General features: G+C 43.6%; 1 protein-coding gene and 2 non-coding genes across 3 annotated transcripts in view; all 3 read left to right on the plus strand.

Moving 5' to 3' along the window:
* LOC142953042 (cilia- and flagella-associated protein 47-like) overlaps positions 1-25,415 on the plus strand; it is a 36,035-nt gene extending 10,620 nt beyond the window's left edge. Inside the window, exons 26-67 of the mRNA XM_076095111.1 lie at positions 2-221; positions 953-1,070; positions 1,634-1,740; positions 1,961-2,061; positions 2,473-2,601; positions 2,720-2,876; positions 2,954-3,025; positions 3,720-3,857; positions 4,164-4,248; positions 4,444-4,539; positions 4,889-5,072; positions 5,163-5,260; positions 5,516-5,632; positions 6,059-6,193; positions 6,582-6,694; positions 8,063-8,213; positions 8,445-8,533; positions 8,688-8,774; positions 9,352-9,416; positions 9,558-9,694; positions 11,078-11,183; positions 11,279-11,505; positions 11,608-11,749; positions 12,475-12,602; positions 12,724-12,789; positions 13,101-13,244; positions 16,186-16,359; positions 16,490-16,601; positions 16,743-16,796; positions 16,933-17,030; positions 17,254-17,429; positions 17,625-17,732; positions 17,851-17,962; positions 18,358-18,462; positions 18,987-19,143; positions 19,241-19,324; positions 20,444-20,576; positions 20,972-21,156; positions 22,051-22,225; positions 24,384-24,545; positions 25,028-25,193; positions 25,341-25,415. Coding sequence (XP_075951226.1) covers positions 2-221; positions 953-1,070; positions 1,634-1,740; positions 1,961-2,061; positions 2,473-2,601; positions 2,720-2,876; positions 2,954-3,025; positions 3,720-3,857; positions 4,164-4,248; positions 4,444-4,539; positions 4,889-5,072; positions 5,163-5,260; positions 5,516-5,632; positions 6,059-6,193; positions 6,582-6,694; positions 8,063-8,213; positions 8,445-8,533; positions 8,688-8,774; positions 9,352-9,416; positions 9,558-9,694; positions 11,078-11,183; positions 11,279-11,505; positions 11,608-11,749; positions 12,475-12,602; positions 12,724-12,789; positions 13,101-13,244; positions 16,186-16,359; positions 16,490-16,601; positions 16,743-16,796; positions 16,933-17,030; positions 17,254-17,429; positions 17,625-17,732; positions 17,851-17,962; positions 18,358-18,462; positions 18,987-19,143; positions 19,241-19,324; positions 20,444-20,576; positions 20,972-21,156; positions 22,051-22,225; positions 24,384-24,545; positions 25,028-25,193; positions 25,341-25,415 — 5,288 coding nt within the window. The remainder of the gene's footprint in view (position 1; positions 222-952; positions 1,071-1,633; positions 1,741-1,960; positions 2,062-2,472; positions 2,602-2,719; positions 2,877-2,953; positions 3,026-3,719; positions 3,858-4,163; positions 4,249-4,443; positions 4,540-4,888; positions 5,073-5,162; positions 5,261-5,515; positions 5,633-6,058; positions 6,194-6,581; positions 6,695-8,062; positions 8,214-8,444; positions 8,534-8,687; positions 8,775-9,351; positions 9,417-9,557; positions 9,695-11,077; positions 11,184-11,278; positions 11,506-11,607; positions 11,750-12,474; positions 12,603-12,723; positions 12,790-13,100; positions 13,245-16,185; positions 16,360-16,489; positions 16,602-16,742; positions 16,797-16,932; positions 17,031-17,253; positions 17,430-17,624; positions 17,733-17,850; positions 17,963-18,357; positions 18,463-18,986; positions 19,144-19,240; positions 19,325-20,443; positions 20,577-20,971; positions 21,157-22,050; positions 22,226-24,383; positions 24,546-25,027; positions 25,194-25,340) is intronic.
* On the plus strand, positions 13,606-13,676 carry trnag-gcc (transfer RNA glycine (anticodon GCC)). The gene has a single exon. It is a non-coding gene; the product is annotated as a tRNA-Gly (tRNA).
* On the plus strand, positions 15,087-15,157 carry trnag-gcc (transfer RNA glycine (anticodon GCC)). Its single transcript has one exon. It is a non-coding gene; the product is annotated as a tRNA-Gly (tRNA).

Raw genomic sequence — 25,415 nt, forward strand, 5'->3', positions numbered from 1 at the left:
GGCTCTGGCAGAGTGACCAAACTGTCCCTCCCTCTCTACCTGGAAGACGAGGGAGGACAGGGGATGGGAGGAGAGGAGGTGCATGAACCTTACAGAGAGCTGTCCATCACCATCCAGCCTCCCTGTATCACCATCCACCCCCCTCAGATCCTCCTCACGCCAGTACCCCTGGAAGGCATCGCAACCGCCACACTCACCCTGCTGGCTATTGGATATCCTCGGTTTGTTTATACACACTCACACACACACACACACACACACACACACACACACACACACACACACACACACACAACCCAGGCCAAAAACGGTTCCAGTAACTGTTATGTTTCATGAATGCCTCCCTTTTGATTATTTGGATCACCATTTGGCACATGGACAGCTGCTTTGCGATCACAGTTGTGGTCGTCATCTTTCTGGATGAGCGGAGCCGTAACATTGATGGATCTTTATTGTATTTACATTTTGTTTAGCTTGTGGCAATTTACCAGCTGCGTTGAGCCTTTGGAACCGAACAAACACAGAGGAAACACCGCCACACACACATAAACTGACTACATTATTAATTTCAGTAGGATTTTCATCAGTCAAACCAGGGTTGCACTCATGTTAGATTTTGCTTACATTGCGAGCTAACTCGCTAATCCACACTCCTCCGGGGTTTACATTGTTGGTCAGATTTCTGAGTGGGAAGCAATCTGGTTGCACTCTGACAGTCCTGGCAGCATTTTCTGACCCAAAACTGAGGAACACAGTGCACCTCCTCAAATAATCATATCTAGGGCACCGTTTACGCACTACAATATCTACATAAAAGTATTTTTTTGAGGACTACCCTGTACCCACAAGCCATATTGAGAAGGTTGCTTATTGCATAGGAGCAGAGAGTTTAATGTTGTATTCGTTGGAGATGTCCTTCCTCTATATATCCACTGTATGTCCAACTTTGCAGTGGAACCACGGTATCAGCTGAAGTGGACGAGGTGGAACTGGAGGATGGGGTGAAGATTTGGCCCGTTTCCATCATCTTCCCAGAGGGTAACAACCTCCCTGCCCAACACCAGGATCAGGTACAGACCTCTACTCAGACCAGTTTACTGAGGACCATCTGACCAAAAGCGGATGTTGTTCTTGTTACTTGCCTCAGTGCGGAGTTTATTTAGGGTATCAGAGACGTTTCCTCCTAAAAAGTCACACCCCTACAACTTATACCAGTGAACGTAATTCATCCTTTCAAGGTATTCAGTCGTGAATGACAGAGCAAATTAACATACCGCTCTAAATGTAATTGGTTTCACTCACAGAGTCGCTTTCTTAAGAGCATATTGATTAAAGTCCAACACTTTTATGCCTCCATCACAACTTTATTTATCTGTACTTTTCTTTTTTTCCCCACACTCTTGCTTAATGTCATTCGGATGTTTACAGTATATCCACACAGGTTCCGTCATATCGGTATAAATTCCACTCACAGTCCAGGCTGATGTCTCCCCAGTCAGTTTTTGAAGATCTTGCAGCAGCTTGAGCGAAACCCAATTTTGCGCCTGCTTGCACTTAAACAGGAATACTATCAAGATCTGTGGAATTCATCCCTCTCTATCTGCAACCATAGAGACATCCAGTAGGCATTCAGAACCAGGAGGCCAATGTGACCTCTCTAGCCTGCAGCGTGTCCTTCTGCTCCGTCATCCCTCTGTCCCTCTGCACAGCCATCACCTTCACCGACCACCTCCACAACAAGTAACCGCTTATTGTAAAACTTAATCCCTAACATTTATTTTTCTTGTCTTAGTCTTTTTGCCTACTCTCTTCCTTCATGTTGCTCACAAAGCATCCTCAAAACAGTTCAAATCCCTTTCTTATTATGCTGATTCCTCTTCTTCTGTTGACAATAACCCATACATTTAAAGTTGATTTAATCTACTAACTTGACTTTTTTTCTCTTTGTCTCTTCCGCCAGGTTTAAGGTGACGTTGTGTGCTATCGCTGACAACTGCGTGTTGACAGTGTGGCCCTACATGGCCCAGCACCGCTCCGAGCTACAGATAGTTCTCAAGACTGGTACTGGCCCCAACACACATCCATGACACAATGTAATTCTATAGACTGAAGGACCAGACCTCATGAAAGTTTAGGAAAACCTGATGGGTATTGGTCCAATGGCAGTATCTGGTGAACTATCAGTGAGTGCGAAAAGCTGTAAAGGAAATCGTTCTTGCCACATGAATAGTTTCAAGTGCCACCAAATAGCTGCAAAATCCAAACGGTGTAATCATCAAGCTCGTCCAAATCGAGTGAACTTTGTTTTAGCCTAGTTCCTCATCGTATCAATCAAAAAGTCCTACAGACTGGCAGCGTCTTAGGCTGACTACTACTAACACTTATTCATGACAACTTAAGTTAGCATCTATGATTGTTCATGCAACATTTCTCTCCTTTCATCTGATTGGTTTATATGTCACTGACGTTTAGGGGCCACAGATGTTGAGGCGATCCTGCAGCGCCATCACACACCAAGTCCTGCCTCCGGTCCGACTTCATCCTCCTCCTCCTCATTGTTTGATCGCAACAGCTCAACAAGCAAGAACTCGACGGCATCAGGTCGGACAATGAAATGTACTTTTGTAATTGTATTTTATTTGTAATTGTTTGAGTGCATTTCCTTTTTGCATACGTGAGTTTTTATGTACAGCGCTGTGTGTGTATCTGCCCTCGTCAGACTCCTTTCCAGACAGTGACAGCGCGAGCGGTCAGGCCAGCAGGAATACGGAAGGACTATATTACCAGAATGTATTAATGGCCGCGGAGAGGTGGTTTAGCTTCTTTGGGTGGCCGAGTGGACCACACCCCATCTCTGTGCCACACACACTCAGAAGGTATACCCAACAGTTAAGTTCAGGATCCGCATTTGGAGACTTCTTCTTTTATAATGGTGCCTCTTCTCTCCATCCAGAGTTGCGTCCAAAGTTCAAACGAATCATTCCAGTGGACGGACTTATCAAGTCACTCAAAATAATGACTCCAGGTGTGTATATGAAGCCGTCTCAAATGAGTCCTCCTCATGCTGACGTAGCTAACATGACAAGATTACATAGTAATGTTTAAATCTGGTCAACGACCGTGATGAAACTAGGTCATTGAAAGCGGGTTCTGCCTGCTGAATACTGCTTTTATACAGAGATCTCAAGAACAAACGGGAGCTCTCATGTGCAAATGATCTGTTTTATACAACAAGTCTGTTTTCAAATGGCAGTGGGCAGTCCACTCTGGTCATTATTGATTATTTAGAGGGTTAAAATGGATAAATAGTAAATGATACTGGAGTTGAAGCTCTGGTGGGATTTCATTTCATATCCGTGGGCATTGATCTGGCTCCAGATTAGAGGCTGATCAGACCTACATCCCCGTTTTACATAGAGGCTACGTACAAACCAAGGAAAACATATCTTTGTGCATGTGATTAACTGCTTATAGTCTAAACAACTGTTAAATACTCTTATGAAATGGCACTGATTTTGTGGCTGGCAGACAGCAGACAAGTGGTATTGGTGTCATATCTGACCCGTTTTCAGTTTATCCTCACATATATAACTCAACACTCTTTGTCCACGATACGTACAAGACAGGCGGACAGGGAGGAAACTCCCTTTCAAAATCCCCCATAGGTCGACCTCTACTCCAGATTGCAAGGGACATAACTATTGTATCGTTGTGTCCAGGTCTGTAGTGGACATGCTTCACCACCTGACTGGCAAACAGATTCCTGGTATTCCTCGGAGTCAGACACTTTCCTCTGATATAGACCAGCGCACCGATCAGCTGCTGCAGCAGCATGAAGCTATGCTGACTTTTCTCCGGTAGGCCTTACATGGATAAATACCACGCAACAATGCTGCTCTCACTGTTTTGATTGACTCCTGATTAAGGCTCCTTTCAGATGTGCATTTGGTTACGCACATGTGACGGCAAAGTTACATGTTAGTCTTGTGTTTCAGTCACAACAGTATTGTCACAAGGTCCGACCTAGAAACACTTCTGTAACTGCAATTCCGTTACTTCAACAGATGTTACATTTTCTATGTCTGAAAAGGGTTAAAGGGACATTTTGGAAACTTTTGGGGGCTGCCGTCAATTGTCTCCATTTCATTGTATTGTGTGTTCAGGGTGCAGGGAGCCTGCCTTTGTCACATCCGACCGCAGTACTTGCTTGACATGCAGGAGTACGAACACTGGTGCTCCCTCCTGCAGGTACGGATACCCATCCTAGACCTACACCATAAAATTGCATGTCCTCTAAATCTATTTTCGGAGAAGGAAAACAATTGCTTTAGTAATGCCTTTTTGATAACATTTAAAAAAAAAAACTCTCCTCTCTCTTTCACTCACACACAACATATTTAGAGCTTATTGTGCCATATTCATACATATGTGTGTTTCTCTCAGTCAAATAAGGAAGAACTTGGTCTGGACTACAGCAGTGTTGACTTCGAGTCTCTGAGCAAGCGATCCTGGACTGACGTCCTGCTGCAAATATACAAGGTGAAAAACTTTCTGGCACTCTCTGTCTGACTCCATCCACTCTCCATCTTGTCAGATTATATGTACTCTTGTAAATCACTTCATGTTTTAAGTTATTCTGGGATCTTGCTGAAGTGTACCATAGCTCAGTTTTTCTTTAAAAAACTTTTTTGTCACTTTTTTTTCCTTAAAGCTTTCTCTCTATTTATGTCTGTCCCTCCCTTAAATATCTGATTATTATTGATTGACTGATTGTTGCCGGTCGAATAATTGTTAAATCAAAGGTTGACTGTAAAGTAGAGTTGTGCTGAAGAACGTCAGTCCCATCCTGATTCATGCACGTGTTCAAAATGGATCTGCGTTTGCTCAGGTGCTGGTGTTGTGCCGCGTGTCAGAGAGCGGTTTGAACACTCTGAACCGCGACGGCGTAGATGGAGTCCTCCCCGTCGGGTCACAGCCACGGGCCAGTAACATCTATTCATCCTGCGAGCTCCGGTTGCTCTTATGGCTCAACGTGCACTACCAGAGCATGAGGAAGACTATGTTGGGAACAGGTAGGACACACAACCACTTTTTTTTAAAGATTCAAAGTTAAGTGAAAAATGCTGATTGACAGGTCATTTCTGCATGGTAATGTTTCACAGGCGGTGTCCCATCAGCACGCTGGATAGTGGATTTTGACATGGACTTGACAGATGGACTGGTGCTCGCTGCTCTGCTTGCTGCCCACTGCCCTCACCTGGTCAGTGCGTGTGTGCATGTGTCTGTTCATTTTGTGCCGACCCTCCTCAGTGGGTGAGTCAATGAGGGATAGTGCTTAACGTCTTTAAGTGGCGCTGTGATTGATGGGATGAGGACGCAATTAATCCTGAATACGATTAGGGGAGCCTCTTATCATGCTAAGCACCATTTTGTGTGTGTGTGTGTGTGTGTGTGTGGGGGGGGAGTTACAGATAAACGTTTTTTATTCCCTCTAACCTGCTGTGTTGCTGTTTAGATCTGCAGCCACTTCCACAGGATGTACTCCACAACCAGCAGCCTGGATCAGATAATGCACAACAACATTATAGTGGCCCAGGCCTTAACTGCACTGTGTCTCAACCTAGACGTACAGGTAAATACCAGATGTTTCTTACGCCAAGATCACCAGTCAAACCGGGCATATTTCAGTAAATCAGGCTTATTTTCAGAAAAAGGAGGTCAGGACCTCAGTTACCTTGGAACCTACATTACCCACAGTGCAGCTGGACGGCTGACAGTTCAGTTTGAGGATTTGGGTGTGTTATGCTAGTAGCTGCTAATGTAGCCGGGAACCTCAAGTAGAGAAGAATCAAACACTTTTTTTAATTTTCAAATTAGTCTTCAGCTGCAACTGATGCTGATCACCAAACACTTTTAGACAACCAGTCTTAAGACATACGAGACTTAAAAGTTGTTTAATGTCGTGTTGCATCTTGTACATGATGATATCATGATGTCAGAGGTTAGGCGGCACTTCCTTCGTGTGTCCCTGTGTCTTGAGTGTGTGTGCTGCGTTCAGCCCACAGACTTGTCGGACCCCAATCCAGTGCAGATGTTAATCCTGTGCGTTCACCTGTATGAGCGGCTGCCGCAGTACCTGCCGCTGCGCACTATCACTCTGTCAGGAGGTCTGCACAGCACTTTCAGCAAACAGGTAACACACACACATCTTTGATCTCGGAAGACACCTAAATATAAATGTTACTAAATGAGCACTGCAAGACTGAAAATGGCTTGGATAATAAGCTCCAGGACAGATAGTGACACACACACAGACACGTTAACAGGATTATAGACACACACATATATTAATAGGATTATAGACAAAGCCCAACACACACTAACAGGATTACAAACACAGACAAATATACATTTGGGTAATGATCCACGTTGTCAGGTTAAGCCACATTACAAGCCTGACAAAAATAGATGTCAGTTTGTCTGCGCCGAGGAAGATGGATTTCATTGTTGTATTGTTTCCTGTCTGTATGTACAAACACTTGGCTATTTGCCATGTGTTTCTGTGTTTCTTTGTGCTGCAGGTGCGTCTGAAAAACCCGTCCTCTAAGCCAATCAAATACCAGGTTCTTCTTTTAGGAGAGGATGCCCGTCTCTTCTCCCTCCCCGGTGGATCGTCTGTCACTATTCCTCCAAAGTATGTGTTTTTACCTTAAAAAATGCAAATCACTATATACTTTTAACATTAGAAATGTGTACAAAACCTACAAGAACATCACAGAGGAGTGTGTGAAGACACCATTTCCATTGGTGTCAAACATCACGCTCCTTCTTCTCATCATAACTCATAAACTTTCCAGGGCTATACATATGTCAATCTGACAAGTGTTTTTTTTTAATGATGCAAATTTGTGAAATGTAAATAAATAGAGGTTTAAAAAGTGGGACTCAAAGTGTAGCCCACAGCTAACTCACTGACTCCATCTACCTTCTGCTTCACCCCCCCAAAGCAATATGAAAACTTTAGTTCCAAAACTGATATGAATAAAAGGAAAAAAGAATAGCAATAGGAGTGACAAAGGCCATTCATATTCTTTTGACATTTTGTTGACATTACCAAGGCACAGAATGTCCTATCAACATAGTTGTTATATCCCTGGGACACTGACACTCTGCGGGTTAAAACACCTTAAAATGTACCAATTGAAACAGGAGTTCCTTAACTTAGTCCCCCACGAGTACCAGTGTTTTCAAAACATTTCATGGCCTTTAAAGGGACTTTTAAATATCTTGCAATTTATTTTTTCTTCATTCAATAAAGCAAATATCCTTCCCTGCCATATTTTACTCCTTTGGATTTAAGAACGATAAAGATGTATGTTCAGTATGCTGCCTCTTTTGTGGTATTAATGGAACCAACCCTGCCAACGCTTATTGAAGGTCAAAGAAACATCTTACTTTTCTACTTGAACAAGCAGTCTACTATTGCATTATGCACATAACTGGAATGGGGTTGTGACTGACATCGGCTTGCCTTGGCCACGTTATTTCCATTTTAATTTAAGACATTGTGACTTTATGCAAAGAATGTGCTCAGGACACATATAAAACGTGTCAGGAATATTTTTCCAGGTTAAGCATGAATACTAAAAAAGAGTCTTGTAATTATGAAACACTGGTGCATGCCTTTGTAGTGTGCATCACCAAGTCATACTTAACTAAAGCTGGCGTCGTTAGCGAAGAAGTGCTGTCTTTGCATCTGTAAATTCCAAAATAACTCGTCTTGGGCCGACCTGTGCCCTTCAAAGGGAAAACCCCTCTTCATCTCGTCCAAGTGGAGTAAAATTGCTTTTGCCTCAAGTGAGGATCCTCCATAAAAATAGCCTATGTCCCAATTTGAATCCTTAGCTTAACTGTCAGAAACTCCGTCTTTAAGGACAATACCATTATGCAGAAGTATTGAAATTCTGCTGATTCATAACGGTCATTACCTGAAAATTTGGTACGAGGGAATTGTGGTTCTAGTAGAACAGAAAATGATTCGATCATCTGTCGGTTTTCACAGGGCGAGCGCCGAACTGACCGTCCAGTTCACCTGCTCCGTCATGCAGCCCATGGAGGCGGCCCTCCTGCTCATCCCCAGTTCTCCCTTCGGCCTGTGCGGCACCACTCTCGCCTTCAATCTGAGGACCCGAGTCAGTCACATCACACCCACGGTGAGTATAATGGATGAAAGGGGTTGGACCGACATAGCTGGCTTCAAGCCTCACTGGCTGATTTGCTGATAGCTTGCTAATCGTCCGTCTTTCTGATTGAATCGCGAGCATGCTGCGTCGAACACACATCAAACAAATTGGTAGTTTAGATACATGGTGTTACTGAAGGCTGGCAGTTATAGAGGCTTCTACTAAGTAGATGATAGTCTCCTTCTTGCCGTTTCTCCTTAGAACACTGTCAAGTGCAAGTCTCCATGCTACCAGCTGAAAGTAATCCAAGTGCCCATAACTAACCCCTTCTACAAAGAAGCCACGTTCAGGTAGGAGTCTGTGTCCATGTTCATGTGTCCATGCATGTATGCAGTTAGTACCCAAATATCCCCAAAAACACGAGTAGAAATCCAGATAGTTTTGGTTACATTTGCCCATATTGCTTAATTCAACCTTCTCTGCTGTATGTGCATGTGTGTTTAGGGTCGTGCTGGTGGAGTCTCCGTTCAACCCACTGGACCCCAAAAAGAAAGGAGACGGCCTCTTTCAACAGGCCTCCTCCGAAGCCAAGTAACACATGCACTGTTCACAGCGCTAATACACACGCACACACACACAATAAAAGACACAATCAAACAAACAAGATATAACATGTTAGTTAATGAGCTTTAGAGGTGATGCTGCTGCCTTTAGACAGGGACAGATTAACTGTTTCCCCGATTTCCAGTCTTTAAGCTAAGCTAACAACTACTGGTTGTAGCTTCATATGCAACGGACAGATGCTCTTTATACTCTTAATATCACTGGTAGCACACAAGTTAACTTTTATGAACTCAAACACGGTAGCATGCTCTGTCTTACGCAAACTTTCCACATTGAATTGAACGTAAAATCAGATCAAACGTGAAGAGAGGTAACGTATGAGGTTGTTCCTCAGAATAGCTGGTTAGTATGCATCTCTCACCACCGGAGACGTCTTCAAAGACAAACGTTCCACTTCCTCCTCATCATGCAGTTAAATATGAGGATTTGAAGTAGGACTGAGGTCATCTATGGTGCAGCTGAATCAAGTTGCGTAGTCTTGATATTCATACATTATGAATGATAATGATTTTTTTTTTTTCCCTCCCCGTCCTCCCTCTTTCAGTATGAAGATGATGACTCCAGACAGGAGCTGTGGGGAGGAGATGGAAGGAAAGTGCTCGGATGTCAGTAAGTAACACAAATACACCCCCGCTCTGTGCCGCCTTGATTACGGTTGGTGCTTGTGTGTGGGTATACTACCTGTATTCATGTCCGCAAGCTTGTGGTCTTTTTTTATAAGTGTGTGTGTGTGTGTGTGTGTGTGCCCAGATGGTGAAGACACTGAATTCCTGAGTGCAGTAAGGAGTGTTTGTCTGAAGTCAGGCCAAGAAGACACTCTGAACATCCACTACCTGCCCTTCTGCCCAAGCACCAAGTACTGCTCTGTGCTGCTAGTTTGCCCGCAGGTCAGTGTTATAGTTGAAAGAAATCTTCACATTGGAGATTTTATGTGTGCAAACAAACATGCTAATTGTGCAATTACATTTGTCAATTACATTTGTCTACAAGACGTTTCAGTAGAGTGCAAAAATGGGGAATGCTTTGAGCCAGTACCAAAAACTGGTTGCTACAGACTGTAATAACAAAAATCCTTATTCGTAACACAGTGTCATTTTGTGTCAGGAATCAGGTACATGCATATAGAGATGGAATTGAATCAGTAGTGTGCTTATCTCTAACCACACACTGGTATAAACGTGTTCAGTAGCATTGTGTGTGCTGCAGCGCCCCTAGCTGGTCATGCAACAGCAGTAGCGTTGTTTAAGAAGGGAGTTTCCCTCAGAGCTCATGAGGCAGTGCCACCGCTTAAGCTGCCGCAATTAATAGTATTACTGTTCGGACACCGTCTGTGAGTATGTTGTTTGATCACTTTTTCGAATATTATTAGAATAATATAGTTGCCGTTCTTTGGTTTACTGAAAAATGCAAGTAAAGGGGAGTTAATTGATAGCTAGCTTAGCTGTAAGCTATTTGGTAGCTAGCACTGCTTGGCATGTGACTCAGCAGTTTCGGTTTCTAGCCGTGGCGGTCCGCGTGCCCGTGGAAAGTAACGCAAAACTCTGTGCGGGCACGTGACGTGGAATGCCTCATGCAGTTGTCCGATAGGGCAAGTATGAAATAAATGTAATCTTTATTAGGGGCCGATATTTAGTTAAACAAATGCGATAGGAAGATCGCCGCTTATGCAACGTTGTGAATTGGCATGAGTAGAGCTAACGTCAATTAGCTGCTAACGTTAGCTAACGTCAATTAGCTGCTAACAGCTACAGCACTAACGGATAATGAAGCTAACTGTTGCATTGAGTTACATTATGGTGCATTCAGGCTCCAAACAGTAAACATGAGTATTGGGCGAAGGCACATTACAACGTCATCGTGATGTGTTAAAATGTAATCTTGTAAAATTTAGATTTTGGCGAGAAATTTGAATAAATACAGTTGTTTGAAGGAGATATTTTCAAAGGAATATAAAATTGATATAAGAGATGGAGCTATGACCTGGTTAACTTCCTAACACTAGCTTTATGCAGCTGATAAATCATCATTAAAACTACTAATGTCATCATCTGAAAAATGTTTATTCTCAGCAAATATTTCAATTAAAATATAATATATTTTTTTTCTAATCTTTTGAATAGCATGAGTTAGTTTATAGATGACAATAACCAAGTAAAAGGATAATTTGTTGAATATTTGTCGGGTTGTTTTGTCCAATTGTCCAAATCCTTGTTAAAATCTGTTAATTAATAGGCCTACATTTTCCCTTTTGTCTCTGTGTGTCCCTCTAGGTGGGAGATATGGTCTATATGGTGAAGGCCACAGCAGAGTTGCCTCTTCCTTCCCCTTTCACTGCCTGGCCCAGTTCCAACATAGTCTCCATCCCCTGCAACTCTGGTAGGAAACCTGTCCCCCCAAACATCACCAATTATCATTTAATCATGAAGTATTTGAATGTGGATTACTTCACTGACGTTTCTCTCCACCAATAGAGCCAGCTGTGTGTGTGACAGTACTAAGCCTACAATGCAAGGTGGGGCAGGTGTGTGAAGAGATGGTGCGCGCGCCGCTGATCAATATGGCCCGGGAGCTAGCTCTGATCATCTGGGGTCAGTACAGCATGAGCGCTGATGAACACAGGAGGCGTAAGCTGACGCACTCTTTGCACAGCAGCACCGTGAGGGCAGCCACGGCTGTGCGCAAGCTCGTCAAACATCAGGTACATTCGTCAAACATCAGGTACATTCTCACCCAGGCAGGATCCTGGAATGTTTTCTTTGTTGTTTACCAGCTGTCCCTCTGTTTCCTCTTGTCTCTTTAGGCCCAACTGTTGAGAGATGTTCACCACAGTAAAGGAGTAGAATACACCGTGGAGGTTTCTTTGCCACAATACTTTGCTTTACCCAGCAATGTTACAATACCTATAAAGGAAGACAGCAACATATCATGGGATAATCCTGCAGGTACACACACACACAAAAAGAATGTAGTATGATGTGTGAGTAGCTGTAATGAATGATGCTGCAGAGGTGGAATAGGAGACCCCAAACTCTCCTGTGCACTCACTTTTGTTTGCAAACTAAGTCTCTCGTTGTGTTTATCTTAACATATCGTAAAACGTTTATAACCCTACTGTAACAAACGTTAAGGTAGTAAATGTCTGACCTTCATCTTACTGATAATTAGTGTCTCCACTTGTCCTATAGGGAGTCAAATGTACACATTGTTAAGCATAATGGTTTTACATTGCGCAGACAGCAGCGCACACACAACATATAGTTGGAATTGTTGTCCATGGGGCGGGTAAACTTGGGCTACTCAAAATATTAAGGGTTCCTCCGGGCGGGCGGGTCAAAAAGTGATGAAGCAGCATTCATTGTAAGTTATTAATAACTTACAGAAACATTGAGAGAAGGGAAGAGAAGGTTGAAAGTGCACCGTCACTCTCGCTCCCTCTCTTTCTCTCTAAAACACAGAAATACACACACACAGCGAGCGCTGCAGCACTCAGTTCTTGTCTCTGTCCACCTGACAGTTGTGCTACTTTAATGCATAAAGTTGGTTGTTTGCCAGTCGGGTTTGGAATCAGCCAAGAAATTTGCAGTCGGTGCATCTCCACATGTTATTTGTTTATGTAACTGTCAAAACTTCTCCTGTCCCTGAGTCTCCTTATCCCTCTGTCGAACAGATTGTGGCTGTGTGGACATCCCAGTACGGTTCCAGGCGGACTCTGTGGGGCAATTTACATGTCAGGTGGTCCTGAGGTCCTGGTGTGACACCAGGGTCTATGTGCTAGAGGCGCTGGTCACTTCACAGGTAGATACCAGCTGGTATTGGAGCTTAGTAAACCTGTAAAAGGTGCATTCATTATCCCTGGTTTGCTTGTTGGTTCATGTGGTTAATGGTTAATGTTACTGAATGTCATTTGTGACAACAGGGAGGATCCGTCCACTTGGACTTCAGTTCGCCTGCTCACCGTTCACTCACGCAAGACATACCACTGGTGAGGAGCAGGAGAGATGCATTACTCAGTCTGTGTGTGTGCTGCTTATTAACTGCTTTCCTAGAAGCATTTAATTAATTATGACTCATTTTAGATGATACTTGGAAGAGAGTGGTAATCCTGAATCGACAGCAACCAAAAAGCATGTTCGAACTGAATCTTTGACAAATCATATCACTTGACCAAAGCTAACACATTTAAAGTTTGTGGTTAAAAAAGTAAATGATGGAAGATTGCTTTCAACATATTGCCAAATGTTTAATAATCGTGAATAAAGTAAAATGATCATGCTTATGTATCATGTCTCACAGCGCAATGAGACCCATCAAGACTGGAAAATACAAGCTGAGGTGTGTGGTGAAGGATTCTCCGGCCCAAAGACTTTGGATGTGCTGGCAGGGACAAGAGCCTGCTACCCACTCACCTTTCAGCCTTCTGCACAACGCATTGTCATGGTAATGCCATTTTTTTGTTGTGGTTTCATTGTGTCCATCTTTCTTCGTGTTTTTCTTGCTTGTTTTCTGTCTTTGTCACATTCTTGCTATTTAACCTCCTGGCATTATTTACACTTTCTGTACACTTTCTGACAGACCATAGTTTTTATACAGTGTGGTAGTTGATCCCTTACAGTGATGAATGAACCTCCTAACATTTTGAATGTGAAACTGTGCTGCTGCTTGCATTTGTGTGTTGTCCGCACAGATGCTGCTGCTGAGATGTGTAGTAAAAAAAAAAAAAAAAGAGAGAGAGAGAGAGAATGGGTGTCCTGGAATGCGTCTCCTTCTTAAGCCCCGCCCCCTTTATCACTGTAAAAATGCATTGGTGGTTCAGTGGTAGAATTCTCGCCTGCCACGCGGGAGGCCCGGGTTCGATTCCCGGCCAATGCAACATACCTTTTTCTTTTTGCGAGGGGAAGGATGAAGGCGGTTTAAAGAGAAATTGTAGGAACACTTTTTTATTTATATATATATACTGTATATTTTTGTGTAATTGCATATAGTGGGACAGGGGGAAGAGGACAATTTGCTGGAGAAACTCTTTCACTCTCAAAACAGCTCCACAGCGCTACTACTGTGCAAAGATATATTACATCTGTACTGGATTAGGAGTACCATTGGAAATGAATGGAAATTATTTTAGGGCGTTTTAGCTAAAGATTTCTCAGGTGCCGTTTGGGGGGCTCGGGTTCGATTCCCGGCTAATGCAATCACTTTTCCCTGCTCCATCACATACAAACACACTTTATTTATTTATTATTTATGTGTATTCGGAGCACATTGATGATTGAACAAACTCTGATCAGCTGTCCTGTTCTCAGAGTATGCAATCTCAAGGTTAGTCAGGCTAAGCCTCACCCCTCTTTTCATATAGAAGAGCATTTAGTGGAAGTATGAAGTATCATGAATGGAAAATTAAATACATTACTTGAGTAAATGTAGGCTACTACATTCCTGCACTGGAGCAAAACAGCTCCATAGCGCTACTAGTGGGCAAAGATATATTACATCCGTACTGGATTAGGAGTACCATTGGAAATTAATGGCAACAGTTTTTGGGCGTTTTAGCAAAAGATTTCTACGGCATTCTACTCGCTACTACCACACAACCGCTTGTTTTGAGAAAGCAAGATCAGAGTTTGTGCACTGTGCTCTAATTTGTTCACTCTGGGTACATTCCAAGTCTCCTGTCTGTCAATTCCTCGCTCCTCGACCACCATGGTAACCTTCTAACCTTGAGATAACATACTCAGTATGGAGGCCTGGGTTCAATCCCTGGCCAATCACTTGCAATTACTTTTCCCCTTGTTCCGTTATATACAAACGCATGCAAATGTTTATGTGTGTTTGAGAGTATGTGTGTGTGTATATGTATGTATGTATGTGTGTGTGTATATATATATATATATATATATATACACACACACACACACACACACATATAACTATGTTTACTTTGGCTGGGAATCAAACCCACATCTCCTGCGATGCACTGCTGTGTTGTGAGACTCGCGTCCAGGACCCTGTTTCAGAAAGCAGATTTAGTGATAACTCTGAGTTAGTTCACCCTGAGAAGAGGGAAACTCTGGGTTTTCAGTCTTAGAAAGCAGGGTTACCATGGTGGTCGAGGAGCGAGGAATTGACAGATAGGAGATTTGGAAGCCAGAGTGAACAAATTAGAGCACAGGGAACAAACTCTGATCTTGCTTTCTCATAATGGGCAGTTGTGTTGTCGTAGTGAGTTGAATACTGTAGGAGGTGTTCTATATAAGCCCCGCCCCCTTTTTTCCTCATAGCAATGCATTGGTGGTTCAGTGGTAGAATTCTCGCCTGCCACGCGGGAGGCCCGGGTTCGATTCCCGGCCAATGCAAACACTTTTTAATTTATATATATATATATATATATATACTGTATATTTTTGTGTAATTGCATATAGTGGGACAGGGGGAAGAGGAAAATTTGCTGGAGAAACTCTTTCACTCTCAAAACAGCTCCACAGCGCTACTAGTGTGCAAAGATATATTACATCCGTACTGGATTAGGAGTACCATTGGAAATTAATGGAAATTATTTTAGGGCGTTTTAGCTAAAGATTTCTCAGGTGCCGTGCTGGAGGCCCGGGTTCGATTCGCGGCTAATGCAATCACTTTTCCCTGCTCCATCACATACAAACACACTTTATTTATTTATTATTTATGTGTATTCGGAGCACATAGATGATTGAACAAACTCTGATCAGCTGTCCTGTTCTCAGAGTATGCAATCTCAAGGTTAGTCAGGCTAAACCTCGCCCCTCTTTTCATATAGAAGAGCATTTAGTGGAAGTATAAAGTATCATGAATGGAAAATTAAATACATTACTTGAGTAAATGTAGGCTACTACATTCCTGCACTGGAGCAAAACAGCTCTATAGTGCTACTAGTGGGCAAAGATATATTACATCCGTACTGGATTAGCAGTACCATTTGAAATTAATGGAAATTGTTTTAGGGTGTTTTAGCTAAAGATTTCTCAGGTGCCACGCGGGAGGCCTGGGTTCGATTCCCGGCCAATGCAAACACTTTTTTGCAGATATATATATATAATTTTTTTTTTTGGTGTAATTGCATATAGTGGGGCGGGGGGGAGAGGAAAATTTGAAGCTGCCCACAAAGTTTTAACAATGAAGGAAATAATGTGTATTTTTCTTCACAATCATGAGTGTAAGAAACACTTTCTTGCAGGGAATACCATATTGTCACTCTAAAGCATTGTCCTAGAGTTACTTGTCCTGGGTCTGTAGTTAGACAGGTTCATGTGTCAATGTGATCTTACTGTTGTTCCTTTGTATGCACACTTCCCACTGAACACCAGTTTGCTTGTGTTTGACTGCCTGGATTTTATCCCCACCCCCACAGGGCGCGCTGTCCTTACATAACGACTGTGACAGCACCGACTACGTGTTTACCCTCAAAGGAGTGGGAGAGCCCCCCCTGCCAGTGGACCATGTGGTATTACAGTGCTGTGTAGGTCAAACAACACACACACAGATCGCTGTCCCCAACTACAGCCAGAAAAAAATCACTCTCAAGGTAAAAGCAGACATGCAAATAACTCCCACACATACTGTTACTTGTGGACAAGGTTTACTCTTTTGCAAACTCTGTCTTGTGTCTGTGTACATGCATATGCACACACACACACACACACACACACACGCAGGTGGTGACAGACCTATCTGTTGTGGGTGGCCCCCCCTCTCTGGAGATCAACCCTGGTCATAGCGCTCAATACACCCTGGCTGTGTCACCATGGAAACGAGGAAAACAGACAGGTGAATCCCCCCCCCCGCTGTTTGTTTGTATGTAACAGGGAAGGCAGGCTATGATGGATTCATGAATTGTATCAAACCTAAATCGACAATTACAAAAGTTAAACAAACAATAAAAAACGTAACACTTAACTTTTCTTGCAGGATGTGTTTCGTTTCAAGAAATTGTTGACATGCAGGACGCAGACGAGCACAAAGGTAAGCTTAGTGCACTTTTACAACTCAAAAACACAGTAACTGAAAAGGTTTTTTGCCTAGACTTGAGAATGTTACGTGTGGGAACACAGGTTTTTGCATTCATAATGATTCCTGTGTGTGTGCGCCTGTCCTTCAGGAAGTGTTCTCGGCTGTTACGAGGTGTACTTCTCTCTAGAGATAATTTGTGAGCCAGCAGCACCCATCAAGGTCATAGATGTACAATGTGCTGCTCAGGTACGTTCTGCAATCACAAGTACACTCTTAAGTGCTTCTCTTAAAGCCCTCTACCTTTCTCCATATTATTACATTGTTAACATGCTACAAAGTAGTGTTTCTGCTGCTGGCCACTGTTACCGAAAAATGTAATCTTCCTTCTATACTAAGATCAAAAGACCATCAGAACATCACAGGGGTAGGGAAAAAAACAGGTGTCATCTTTGAAATGCTGTGTTCCCAGAGCTCAGTGTCCATAAAGGTCGCTGTCAAAAACCCACATGGAGAGCCGCTGATGCTGGATGTGTACCTGGAAGGAGACGAGCTGAGTGGGGCCGACAGGGTTTCAATCCCCCCACGGGACACTCTCACTTACAAAGTTATGTTCTCCCCTGGCAGAGTAGGGAAGAGCACAGGCAGGTAAGACTCACCTAACCTCTTTTAGAGGAGGAGGAAAAAAGAGTTTCTCTACCCAATCTATGATTGTGTGTGATCATAACCATTCATTGTTACATACAATATTCTACAGAACTTGTTGTGAGCGTTGTAATGGAATATACTCAGCAATGTATTTGTCTATTTTGACCAATCTAGTCTGATGTGTTTTCTTTCCAGTGTGGTGTTCCAGTCAGAGCTGGTCGGGGAGTTCTGGTATCAGCTGGCGCTTTATGCTACTCCGCCTCCTGTCATCGAGCTCCCACAGGCCTGCTGTCAGATGGGCGAGTAGGTGCACCCACACCAAGACACACAGTATTTCAATTGCAGGGTTGAAATAGGGCTTTTATTGTGTATTTTCTTTACCTTGCTGAATAAAACGGTGTGTGTGTGTGTTTTGTGTCAGATGGACCAGCCAGACCATTCCCCTCGTTAACCCAACAGCCGAGACTCTGGAGCTGATCGTAGCCAACAGCAACCCCAGACACTACTCGCTGGACATGGAATCAGGAAATACTGTTAGTATACACACTTACTTTCATCAGTTTAGTATTCCATTCCATTATTTCACAATAAAGCTTCATTTTGTCACACCATACATCTGATGTTGTCTTGCTCCTGCCCTGGATGGGAAATTGATTTATCATTATCTTTGATGTTGTTTGTACTTCAATGGATGTTTGATTGTTTTCGTTTTTGGATTCCATCTCTTAAAAAACAAACAGTTTGTTGTCAGTTGGAAGGAAACTACGTGCTGTACATCTGGATGGAAAGCTGTGTGTTGCCCAGCAGTGTGATTTATAAGAATTTGAACACGTGTGTTTATCCTTCCTTTGGTCCCCATGAAAGCTATTTCCTGCTTGTGTGTGTGTGTGTGTGTGTGTGTGTGTGTGTGTGTGTGTGTGTGTTCCAGCTTATTGTGGAGCCCCACTCCTCCACCCAGCTTGGTGTCCGTTTTAGTCCTTCATCCATCGGAGAGGGGAACCATGCGGCAAAGATCACTTTCACGTGCCCTCAGGTATACATAAACACACACAAACAGAGAGAAAATGGATTACATAAATCACTGTCCCCAGCCTTCACACACACGGATGCAGGGATAATTCAATTATTTTTCCTCTGAAATTAGTTTAAGGAGGTGCTCCTATTTCATTTACTGCCTGATTGCTCCAAATCATGCACACGACGCTTGGAACAGTCAGAGAACCTCATAAAGCTTTTCATTGGCCCGCTGTACATTTCATTTTAGGCACAGGAGGCTGTTCACTAGCTCTGGGTGATGCAAACAATATAAACAATGACAAGGTACAATAAGTAGACCCTCTGTGGAAACACCAAGCATCAGCTCAGAAAGCGACCTTAATCATAACAACTATTCTGGATAAATGAGAACAAGATGTCATTGGACCGGCTACGCTTCTGTGACGACGATCCTTTTTCTCTTCCCTCCTCTGTATTCCGTTCATGCTTCTCATTTCCTTCATTTCTCTCCCTCTGGCCGTTTGTGTGTGTGTGTGTTAATCCGTCTCTGTCTTACTTCAGTTGCAGGAATCGTGTGTGTTGTTGAGTGGGCGTGGCCTCGTTCCTGAGAGCGAGGAGCCTCTGAGCATCTCATCCCCGATCGGCTCCAACGCCTCCATCACCGTTCCCTTCACCAACACCACCGAGCTCCCAGCCGTGCTCAGTATCACACTCGCAGGTCACAGGCACTCCGTGTCTTTCTATAACGGACACTTTGTCACTCACGCATGTGACACACTCGGACATGTTCATGTTGTGTGTGTATTCCTTCTCAGACGAGGACCCGCGTCGAGCCCCCGACTGCCATCAAGTCACTACGGACAAGGAGGTGTTCTCTCTCCCTCTGAGCCACACTGAAGGTGTGTTAACTGATAGGAGTTTCACCACGATATGACAGAATGTTCAATAAAGCTGTTTTACCAGACAATACAGTTCCCACTTCGAATTATTGTCTTTAAAGCAAAATGAAAGTAAAACTGAACTGTGAAGCGATGCTGCACCTCAGCCGCAGCATCACTGACGGCAAGATGCTCGCTCCAAGAACGCTGGATGCCGCTCATCCATCTCCATGTTGAGAGCCATGTGGAGGCAATAGATGAGCACTGAATTCCATTTAGAGAAGCTTTTAAAGCTTGTCTAATAAATATTTTATTCTGGACGATGGATCAAATGGCTATGTGTAGTGTAAAGCTCGCAGGTAGAGCGGATGCCCTCCATTCGGAAGATCGGCGGTTCGATCCCTCACTCCTCCAGTCCTTCTGTTGAAGTGTCCTCAGGCAAGATGCTGAACCCCAAAGGCTGTGCCATTGGGGTGAATTAGTTTAGATCCTGATGGGCTTGTGGCACCTTGCAAGGCAGGCTCTGCCATCAGTGTTTGAATGTGTGTGTGAGTGAATGTTACCCAGCAGTTCCCTTCAGCTTTTATCTTTCAGCTCTTTGTTTTCTGGAGGCAACTTTTTACTGTTTTGGCTCATTTTCACCGCTCTCCCCTTGTTGCAGCAGCAGCAGGCAGCTGTTTTCAGATTTTCCATCATGAGTCAGTGGGAAGTTATAACATTTTCTCAAACCTCTCAAGGTTATGTCTTGAAATCTGTTGGCAAATGTTCAGTGTGTCTTCAAATCCAAAGGAAGCCGTGCTGAATGTGCTTTTATCTAAGGCTTCACTAACTGACAGTAGGAGTGTGGAGAGCTGTTAGTCTTCATCAGCTTGGAAATATATCCACCTGAGACGACAGGAAAGTTTTCTTTCAAGTCAAAGTTTGTTTTTTATAGTTTGAAATCATTCTCGATAGTTTTGCAGATGTCAACATGCAAACCATATGTAATTAGTGGTGTAACAGACCGTAGTTCAACACTAGCTCTAATTAGCTTTTAATACATAATTAAATCTACTAATACCAAGATTAAAGCCTTGTATGCCAGCTGCTCAAACACAACTTTAATGAAGTGTTGATGTCTGTCCTCCATCTTGGCTGCAGGTATACAGATCTGTGAAGGGGCCAGTTTCAACGTGCCTGTAGTGTTTGTGCCCAAGTCTATGGAGCTCCAACAGGCCTGGCTCTGCATCACGATGAAGCCCAGCAGCAGTACCTTCAGTGCAGACAACGTGAGGTGTGTGTCTCATTGTCTGCATGAGAAGCTGTCTGAGACCGTGCTGCATCTTAGTAAAGCTCATTAGCATCTGCTGTTCCTACACCCAGGCATTGCTGCATAGCCTGTCACAGTAAACAAAACAAAGTTCAATTAGCCTTACTTGTCAACAAAACAGGGAAGTGTTGAAACAGACGTGAAGGACATTAAAAGCTTGATTTGTACCGGTCACTCAGACATCACACCCACACACGTCTTCCAAAAGAGTTCAGAAGATGTTGTTGTTTTTTTGTAATATATGGACAAAGATTCCTCGCGTTTTGGTTAAATGCCTGGCATGTTTTCAAATCCCGTACTGGTTCATTGCTGATCCCAAATACGGTGTAAACACACCATAAAAAAATCTAATATTTCAGGTCAGAGCAGGAAAGGCCAACTATCTGTTGGATTTACCCTATCCGTGGGATTCCCATGGAGTCGCCTGTTGAGAACTCTCCACTTGGCGCGCTCCATTGTGAAACGGGCTGCCAGCTGGAAAGGAAGGTGGATGTACTGCTCACTGGGTGCGTGCCGGGGAACGGAGACCGGAAAGGACAGGAAGGTCTGTGCCAGTTTGTGATCTTTACTCCAGAGTGCTCTTGCAATATCAGAAAACACTTTTGAGGAGTTCAACCTTTAAACCTCATAATTCTGACTTTGTTTGCAGAAGGATTACAGAATAATAACAGCAATTTACCACAAATGTGCAAAACATTTGATCAAGACCACAGTGCTAAAGGATATATCTATACGGTCTGTAAATATCAAATGCATCCATTCGTCTTTTTCTCTTTCAATAGCGATTCTGTTGAGAAAACTCAGGGTGTCTCACAATACCAATACCAGTGCTCACTTTCCCCCAAATTTAAAATGTGTATCACTCGTCCTTGCTGCATTAAAGTGATGGGTATCATTCTTATGTGAGTCAATCTGACACTGTAAAAATGCCCGTGTGTTTAATGAAGAAGGAGATTGTTTTAATTGTCATCCAGTTACTCCATCGATAACAAGATGAGATGAGACAGGATCTGTCTGATTCAGCTCAGCGGGAGATTGATTGTTGATCACGTATTTATGCTTCGCAGTTATTAGTTACAGCAGCTAATTGGAAACAAAGAACATTATTAAATGGGGAAAAGTTGAGACAGCAGGCAGCAATCAGGTTTGCTTTGACTCAACATTTTTTGGGGGGGCATTAATAGTATTCATTATTTATTACAAGCTGCTTAGGGCTAGTGTTAGGAAGTTAAACAGGTCATAACTCCATCTCTAATATCTATTTCATATTGCTGCGAAAACATCTAATAGAAAATAAAGAAGCATGTAAATAAACATTTTACTTTCTCAAAGTTGTTGTTTAGATCCGCTCAAGTACAGCAAGTAAGTATGTCTCATTTTCTTCTGGTGGTCCTCACACCTGCTCAGCACCTTCGTCCCACCTCTCACCTCTGCACAGTTACCCGGGCGATGGCGGAAGACTTCCTGTGCACGGTTCGTTCAGACGGCAAATCAGAGCGCTCGGAGGTGGAGGACCGCCTCTCCGCCGCCATAGAGGTAGCGAGGAGGGACCCTGAGACCGGCATTGTAACACTCACGCTTAATCTGGTCTACGCCCCCCTCAGGCCATGCAGGTACAGTGATACTACACACACACACACACACAAACGTGACACACGTTGACAAGTATGCAGGAAAATGAAATGCACATTGAGCAGAGATTCAGCTGCTTTTGGGTTGGATCCTGTTGTCCTTGTTCAACCACTCCACAGGTTGTGTTACCTCGCACACTCAAGAGAAATCATTGCACACACAAATACACATAGAAAAAAAAGAGAGCACATTTTGAGAGACACAAACCACATTCAAAGCCAAAAAAGTCCAGAGAGAAATGCAGAGATGCACAAACACTCATTACCAGGGAGCACTAAACACACACACACACACACACACACACACTGTGAGAGTGTTATGCAGACTCCGACAGAGGCACACAAACACCTTGAAAGTCAAAAAGCACACACAAGAGGAAGAACACTAAATCAGAGAAACAAATATGCAGGAAAATAAACAAAAGGATGATAATAATAAGTCTGAAAAACAAAACAAGTACACACAGTGCTCGCACATTCTCACACACACGGATACACAACCGGAAGGAAAGCACACACACGACTGGTTTGTTTCTCTCTCTGTGCAGCGTTGAGTAAACACTGCATACTTTTGTCTTCCTCCCTCTAAAGTACAGTCTCCTCTTCCTCTACCTCACTCGTTCTCCCATCTCCTCTCTCTTTCTCCGGTGGGCGTGGCCTCTGCATTCATTTATTACTACATGTGCTGAATCTTAACGTTTGGGTTTTCTTCGCCTTTAGCTTCTGTACTGGGACGAGTTTCACAGTGAAACTGAATATTTGACAGGTGCAAAGTTACAATGATTGAGATCAAATCTGTCGCATTAGAGCTACTGAGGACTCCACACACACACACCTCCCTCACCTGTTGTCAGATCAGGAGGAGGACGGGGGAGAGATGAAAGGGAAACTTTGGCAATTTTCAATCGGCTCCGTGTTACTGCAGATGAAACGGCGCCCGGAGCTCCTCCGCTCGCCCGCCGGCAAAAAGTCCTCATTTCATCTTCACGTGACGCAGAGTCGCTTGAAAATCATCAAAGTTTCCCTTTGAACGAATTTGCTCTCAGCTGCATTGTTTTGGAGATAAAAACCCACTAATATACAAACACACATTTCTTCCTGTCTCCCTCCATATTGCTCTGTTAGCAACAGACGGCAACCTCTGGATCTAAAAACAAGTCAGATTGTATAGCAGTCGATGAGAAAATGACTCTACTTCTCTCTTGCGCTCCTAGAAGTCTGAAACTCCACAGGGGACATTATCACATCTACCTCTCTTGCTTGAAATAAACACTGCAGTTACTTAAAAAACATCAGTTCTAACTTGTATGTAATGATCCAGCATGATCTCACGGTTCAGTCAGTGTATTCACTCCCTACTGTCCTCTACCTTGCTGTACACTGCTAGTGACCCCCTGCTGAGTGAAGAGTGCATTCATTTATCAGCGCCCGTCTTCATCGGTGGAGTCCATTAATGAGGCGTGCCCTGGTAGAATCAATATCTGTGAGAGCTAATGAGTTCTCCATGAGGAAATGACGGGGGAGGGGGCGTCGCTAATAGTCTCTTCCATTATCTGCATGTTATTTCTCCGCCGCGGGCGGTGACATGTCGAGACCAAGCACCATGCACTGGAAGCGGGAATATTAAAGAGCGGTTTAATGAATCATGTTTCTTTAGATGAATAGGAATGCTCAGGTTGCACTTTCACAGATAAATTATAGTGGAAGAATGACTTGAGGTCAACAAATGAGGTGAGAGCAGACTGAATCAAACTGTTTTCAGTATTGTATTTCAGTGAGCTATTTCTGTAATACAAGAGAAAGATTCCAATCGAGCCGATTGGTTGGTATGTTTTGAAATCCGGGAGCAGACCACGGAGCAGCACGTACAAGCGAAGGTATCCCTCAGTAAAAGAAATTCTGATCTCTTCACACAGTTCTCTTATAACCAACATGCAGTTTAATCTCATGCCCATAATGCTCTAAATCAAACCACAAATGCCTTCGATTCAGCCGAGAAATGCAGTCTAAGTTGGTCATTTTTAAAATGGTATGTAAACGTGTGCAAAATGGAGTGCACGTGAGTGAGATTTGCTGGTGGTTTGAGTATAGAGGAACAATTGGGACCAATTATTAAAAACTATTGTGTGTGTGTGTCCAGGCGCTCAGCGGTCCTCGCTGTGCGCTGTGTGTCCGGGGGGATCTGGGAGTTTCCCATCACTCTCATCTCCACAGAGCCTCAAGCGGACGATGTCATCCTCACTGAAGCCACTGAGTTGGGCAAGACTTCAGCCGTGGGCTTCCGTCTGACCAGCACCACCAGGTGTGTTTACTCGCTTCTGATTTTGGTACTGTATGCAAACTACGATTTACTACCTCTCTAACGATAAAATAAAAGTTGTTAGCACCAGGAACTAAATGTATTCCCTCCGTCCTCTGGTCGATATCTTAAGTACCCGAGATCATTTAACCCTCTGAACTCCAAGCCGTTTGAGGGTGTTTTTTTGCTCCTGTGACGTTTTACTCTCTGTGGCCTTGCTTTTAATTGCAATCCATAAGTCCTGCACCTCTATGGAAACGGCACAGTCATGGCTAGAAGTGGCGAAAACTAAAATCTTTGTGCAGTGTAACTCAGTTACCATGCCATACAGCTTCCGGCTATGATAAACTGTGTTGTTTTGGCCGTTGTTTAAAGATCGCATGCTTTTCAATCCCGCCGGAGGGTTTTGGGGTTCAGAGGGTTCAGGGTTCTCTGTCCCCCGAGAAAGTACTTGTGGTGAAAAGTGGCTTCCGTTCCCATTCCAGGAGGCCTGAGCCGTTCACTGCAGCCTTCCTGCCAGGCGGCAGCAATGATTTCACAGTGACTCCGGCCTCTGGGATGTTACCTCCTGTCGGTTCTACCGGAGCCCTCATCACTGTGTCCTTCACACCCAGCACACACCGCCAGCACACGGCAAGACTAACCATCCAGGTATGCAAATGATTTATACTCTCATAATCTCATTGACTTTTCTTTCTATCTGTAGTTTCCTTTAAAAACAAAAAAAACATTCACATACATACAAACTTAACAATGTTCAGACATTCTGTGATTGACAGCTCTCTCCACTTCCGCCAGGCAGCAGACATGCAGTGGACCTACGAGGTGAGAGGGAAACTCCTCCTCTGCTCCGTCCAGCCAATGAAATGTTGA

Source organism: Anarhichas minor, unplaced genomic scaffold, assembly GCF_050575085.1.
Source record: "Anarhichas minor isolate MPS153535 unplaced genomic scaffold, ASM5057508v1 ptg000018l, whole genome shotgun sequence".
Classification (NCBI taxonomy): domain Eukaryota; kingdom Metazoa; phylum Chordata; class Actinopteri; order Perciformes; family Anarhichadidae; genus Anarhichas; species Anarhichas minor.